This window comes from Helobdella robusta, assembly GCF_000326865.2.
Source record: "Helobdella robusta unplaced genomic scaffold HELROscaffold_54, whole genome shotgun sequence".
Classification (NCBI taxonomy): Eukaryota; Metazoa; Annelida; class Clitellata; order Rhynchobdellida; family Glossiphoniidae; genus Helobdella; species Helobdella robusta.
The window spans coordinates 310,949-317,468 of NW_008705287.1; the positions used below are offsets into that span (position 1 = coordinate 310,949).

Consider the following 6,520-nt stretch of genomic DNA (forward strand, 5'->3'; position numbering starts at 1 on the left):
TCATTTCTTTTCATGTACAAATCTACAAGATCGTTGATTATCAAAACTAACATTAAAATTAGAGATAGGACATTGAAATTTGTTGGCCAAGGTGAAGGCCAAGTGAGACACCTGATAAATGTCTGGTCGATCGTCTGGGTCTGTCTGCAACATGTACTCTGGACAAGATATTATAATAATTGAAACAAAATTATAATAATTATTGTAATAATAATTATTAATTGCAGTTGTTATACTTTCAATTTTATTAGAATAATCAAAGCTGGTAGTATTACAGTATCGTGATATAATTGGTGCTGGTTGCAAAACTGGCAAAATCGCCTTAGAGGCCAGTAGTGATAAAAGAGAGTAATGATGCTAAACAATACAAAAGTTGAACATCAGTATTTCACACAGAAATTAACGTAGACAAAGAAATAGCAAAATAAAGAGCAGCAGCTAACTGACTAATTAACTTGAGGAGCCTGTCACTGTACGGGCAATCATCTGGAACTGTGAACTGACCATTGCTGATAGCCATCACACTGTCCCCGAAGCAGTTTGTGAAGAAACACAACCTGTACAGTAGACAACCCAGAGCCTGCAAGGACGATATAAATTAATTATTTCATCTCATCTACATGTGAATGATGTAGTAGTAAAATTCGTTTTCTATCACTATTGTAAGTGAATGTATCATAAAAATATATTATAAAATATTAAGGTTAACATTAAATGAAAATTTTTGAAATAGTTTGGCTTGTAGGTCAATTTAATATTTTGACAAAAATTAAAAAATGTAAAAAAACTATAGAACTAATAAACCAAAATAATATTAACCTAAGTTATTAAAATATAAAAATAGAATTGTATATTTTATAAATGTGAACAATTATTCATACTCAAGTGCTTAATTGCATATAGGAATAATATAACAATCTACAGATAAAATCTAAACAAGCATTTCCTCAGTTAGCTAGGCAATTATGCGATTATATGCTTAAATCACTGTGGGTGTATATCATGTATTTATAGATTTATCTATAATTTGATATGTTTATAAATTAACAAACAGAGTCACTATTTACAAAAGAAATGATACCTCTTGATGAATGATGTATGAAGTGAAATACCTTAAAATAAAGAACTCGAAAACTTGTTGGCAAATCTATCATTAATGTTGTGAACATCTAAGTAAAACTGTGCAGACCTACTCTACAGAAATATCTTTAATAAATAAGGTATAGGGGCCTACCCAAATGTCAGATTTGAAGCTGATCGATTGATAGCTATAGAGGTCGACCATTTCGGGTGATCTGTACTGTAGTGTCGTGTACCTGTTGTGTATGTGTTGTGTATGTGTCGTGTGTGTGTGTGTGTGTAGTTTGTGTTGTGTGCATGTACTTGTATGAGTGTCTGTAACTCACGTGTTTATGGGATAATGTAATTTGAAAGTCATCAATCCATAAATAGATAAATAAATAACAAATATGGATGCACTACACATTTATAAGAAACAACATGAAAAGGTGATGTAGGACCTAGTTCTTGAATGTACGAATATATATATATATATATATATATATATATATATATATATATATATATATATATATATATATATATATATATATATATATATATATACATATATATATATATATGTGTGTGTGTGTGTGTGTGTGTGTGAATGTGTGTGTGTGTGTGTGTGTGTGTGTGTGTGTGTGTGTAGGTAATAGACCATAATTTTTACAATAGAATTTATAGAATATTGTAAAACATATTTTTATATATATATATATATATATATATATATATATATATATATATAGAGAGAGAGAGAGAGAGAGAGAGAGAGAGAGAGAGAGAGAGATGAGTGATGCTGGTATAAAGTCTGTTGCTGGTTGCATAGAAGATGAATGAAGAGGAACAAACTTTTGAAGTTCGTCACTGACGGCACCGATGCCATCCACCAGGGGGTTGAGGACTGTGAAGGTGGCACTACCAAAGTCACACAACCTCACATTACCCTTGCCATCTCTCAGCAAGTTCTCTATCTGATAATGTGTTACAATGTACAATGGTGATGACCAGAGTGTGACGATGACTACGATGATTATGTGACGATCACGTGAACATCACTATTATGACTATCATGTGAGATCTTATGGAAAATTAAGCAAATTTCTACGTTTGAGTTTGTTGAACATTAAATAAACAATGTAGAAATTAAAAATTATGACGATGGTGATGACGATGATGACGGCAATAACAAAGAAGCAGCAACAAAAAATGAATGTGACAAGCCAGATGATAATGTAATAATAGACGGAAATAAAAAAATAAATGGATGGCAATGTTGTCCTCACAACAAAAAATGACGAACGTAGTAGTAGTGGGTGATGGGATTGTAATAATAAAAATAGTAACATGATGCAAACTGTGATGACGCTGCGCGGAACAAATAATATCAACAAGAAAAAATCATTATAGACAACGATGTGCCTAACTAAAAAGATCAGTTAGTAAGCAGAAAACTAAAAAAATGGAAAAACTAAAAGAAATTTGAGGAGCATACTTTGAGGTCTCTGTGAATGATGGGAACTGCATTGTGGTGCAGGCTGGAAACAGCTTCACAGACGTCACAAAAAATCTTCAACACCTCAGATTCTGTGTACCTCCTGTTCAACCTTTCATTCATCTCATCCAAGATGCTCACTATGCTCAGGGTGTTTAAAATGTTTGTAATGCTTATGTATGTTTATCCTCAAAGATTAGATAGACAACGATTTGATAAATATAATTAAAACCACTTGAATACAATAATAGCTGATGTTAAATTCTGTAAAATGATTGATCAATAATAATTATTAACAATAGAAACATGTTTGCAAATGAAATTAACAATAAGGTGCTAATGAGGATGGAGCAACTGAGCAGACAGACTTTTATAATATTGCAGTAGTATGAGTACTTCATTGACGTCATTACCAACAGCAGTAATGCAGGCGTCCAGACATTCTGCTATGTTCTTGTGGCCTGATAGCTTCCTCTAGTTCAACCAAGAATGAATTAGCAGAAATGTCAATGATGGTTGCATTATAAAATAAGGCAATAGTGGTGAAAGTGAAAATGTTGTGAAGTGATGATGGCAATATTTTAATGATTGTGTTGCATAGTTTGATTTGATATTATTTATCAGCCTCACATATTATACATCGGTGGTCTTACTGGTTAAGCAAGCAACTACTTTTGTTAGTGTTAAATTGAAAAAACAGAACATATAACAATTTATAATAATTATTACATTAATGTTAGTTTTTCCAAACGCCAAGCAACAACAACAGCAACAAAAACAACAACAACATTTACAGTGATTTCAATTTCCTGTCGACACATCATCAGCTTGGAGTCTTCGTTTACAAACAATCTCTTCAGAGCATAATGCTTACCATCTGCCTCACAATACACAAGGAATACAATCGAGAATCCTCCTTTGTAATATGAAAAATTTAAATTTAAATTGAATAACTCACTTTAAAAATGCTGATGACCAAAGTTTTCATAAAACCTAACAAACATGATATATAAATAAAACAATGAAATTAACATAATTTATATTCATTGAATAATAAAAAGAGAGATTAGAAGAAACCAAAATTGAAAACAGAAGCAGATAGAAATAAAGTTGGGTGACTTAACAGAGCTGGAAAGTAAAATATAGATAGTGTCAAAACATAATGTTTATTTAAATCATCAACAATTATTTGTATTAATTTAAAAACAAAAAAGTTACATAAAAAAAGACAGAAAGTAAAAAGCTTGGCTGAGTACTTAGTACTCTAAGCTAAACAAACAAGAAATGTTAATATAAATTTGTTGTAACATTACATGGCACCTTCAGCAATGACGTCCTCGACAGCAAGACGTCTGTTATTCAATTTGAACTCCTTACCCAGAAAATCGCTTTTTGTACCAAGAAACTTTTTCATGTCTGCTAAAAATAAATATAACAAAAATTTGATAAAATGCAATCTGTAATCAGTGTAGTAATGTTGTAAATGTAAGTAAATCAATGAATGAAAAACCTAAATTCAAAAAATATCAAAAACCTCATCAAAATGAATCCAATTAAAAATGGTTACTTTTATTTTAATTTTACAATTTTAAGAGAATTCTTGTTTACTCTATAATGCAGAGAAAGTAACAACTTAACTACAAACCACAAACATAGTTAAAAATCTTCAGAAAAATAATAATTATAAATAAAAAATAATGGCGGGAGGATCACTCACCAACTATGAATGGATGTTGGAGTGGGTTGGAGAATGGGTTGCCTTTGTTGTGATGAGATGAAGTTGATGTTGGTGTTGATTGAAGTAAGCCCCACAGACAGCACCAAGCTCAACAAAATTCAAAATTAAAATACATTTATTTGGAAGTCTAAAATCTGTTGTTTGCCTAATTTAGATGATTTCGAATTAGATGATTAATTTCCATTGTCCTTCTTTTTGTGAAACATATTTAAATTAAACTCAATGATTTTCTAATGAGAAAAATTAACCTATAACTAAATGTAAACTTAAGTTAATATAATCGCCAACAGGGTCAGCGCTTAATTTGAATCAGTTATATATAAAGTAAATCAGGAAAATAATCTAGACTAAAACAATTGTCAAGATTTTTAATTTTTGTTAGGATTTAATATTTTACGAGTGTGCTAGTGAGCGTGTATTTGTTTTGTGGTCTGTCTTTCTTAAATGGCTATATGCTATAAAGATTTTAAGTCTAAAAATTAAAAAATTGCGATACTTCAGAACAAACTTTTATTGACCATCAAATTTAACAAGTAGTACCAGTTGAAATGCATGCAAAAGTTAACAAACAGTATAAATCACATCGATCGAAAATTTAAAAAAAGACGTTTCAAGTGGTTTTAAAAATGATTGACCAGCGTGTAACAGTATTCAATACGAGCCTGTAAGACTTGTTCAGCCTGAGTTAGAACCAGCTGGCATTAGAACGTGTTGTTTCAAAGTTCCGTTCTAATTAAAAAAAACATAAGCAAGCTACAGCTGGCATCGTTTTGAAATTGAATTCACAATCGCTTCGACAGTAAATAAACGTACCTACAGCTGACGCCGATGTTGAAAATATGGGGATGACGAGGAGCAATGCAGGTAAATCAACTTTAATCTGTTTCACACTCTTCGAATTTGAAAGTGTTTGAAAGAATGAAGGCAGGAACCAGGACCTTGAAACAGTCTACAATTTAATTTTGTCTCTCAGGTCGGGGCACTTATTCACAAATGGCTAATCCCAAGAATACAAAAATCTTATACTTTCGAGGTCACCCTTAATTTGAAAAACTTCGAGTTTGAAACTTCATTCTAAACGAAAAAAATGTATTTTTTATAAATGATCATCACCTTTTTACAAGAAGCGCAGTAGAATGTAGATGCATGTTCAGAAGAGCAGCACGCTCGTAATTAAAATGTGCCAAATACAAAAACCAAAATGATAAAATTACATCAAGTTAGTTAATCAAATGCATGCTCCAGTCATGTGTAAATTTGTATTTTTTGTGTTTGTATGTATTGTTACGCAAAACGCATACATATGTGTGTGTGTGTGCGTGTATGTGTGTGGGTTGTGTATGTGTGTGTGTGTATGTGTATGTGTGTGTTGTATATGTGTGTGTATGTGTATGTGTGTGTATGTGTGTGGGAGTATGTATGTGTGTGTGTGCAATGACGATAAAGACAACTTGATGGCAGCGATCCTGGCGATAATTTCGTCGTACTTTTAGTTCTAAATTTATCCTAAAATACGATAACTATTATAATTCATTTTATTAATAGAATTAATTAGATTATTAATTAGGTTATAATTAACTGTATTAATTAGATACATAGAATTTATTATAAAAATTGAACTGTAGCATGTGACCGGAATGCATTCAAATAAGCATTAAATTAACATATCCAATTAACGCAATTAATATTCATCTTCCACTTGACGACACCCTCTCCATACAATATAATGGCGAATGTGTGACGTCAATGCCACTCCAGCTATCAACGTATCCAGTACAGCTTAAATAATTGAAAGAGTAGAAAGACAGAGGGCAATTCCATTTTTAAACTACATGGTTACGTAAAATATTATTCCGTGGTTTATTTAAGATTTTCACAAATTATCTATAAATATTTTTTATATTTGATTTGGTTTATTAATTATTTAATCAATTAATGTTAATGATGAATGAATGAATGAAATAATTTGTTAATTGGTAGTTTAAAAAATTGCCATAGAACGGGGATGGCATGTTCATTCAATTGATAATATTGCATTCATGGCTGTTATGCTGCGAGCAAATATAGAAGAGTCATTCATCCGTGACGACTCTAATTTAAGTCTCCATGGCTTTGTTGGCAATTAAAATGATGATGATGATGATGATGATGACAATAAAGATGATGATGGTGGTGGTAATGATTACGATGATGATAATCTCAGGTGATGGTCGCGGTGTTAAAGT

The 6,520-nt window shown here is 31.3% G+C and overlaps 1 protein-coding gene across 1 annotated transcript; it reads right to left on the reverse strand.

The window, feature by feature from the left end:
- HELRODRAFT_86821 (hypothetical protein) lies at positions 1 to 3,971 on the reverse strand (the record flags this gene model as incomplete). Its single annotated transcript, XM_009028222.1, has 8 exons — positions 1 to 158; positions 448 to 580; positions 1,235 to 1,316; positions 1,915 to 2,036; positions 2,558 to 2,702; positions 2,922 to 3,031; positions 3,352 to 3,473; positions 3,878 to 3,971. 8 exons carry the CDS (start codon positions 3,969 to 3,971, stop codon positions 1 to 3), a joined length of 966 nt encoding a protein of 321 aa, XP_009026470.1.
- Positions 3,972 to 6,520: the final 2,549 nt, after the last annotated feature.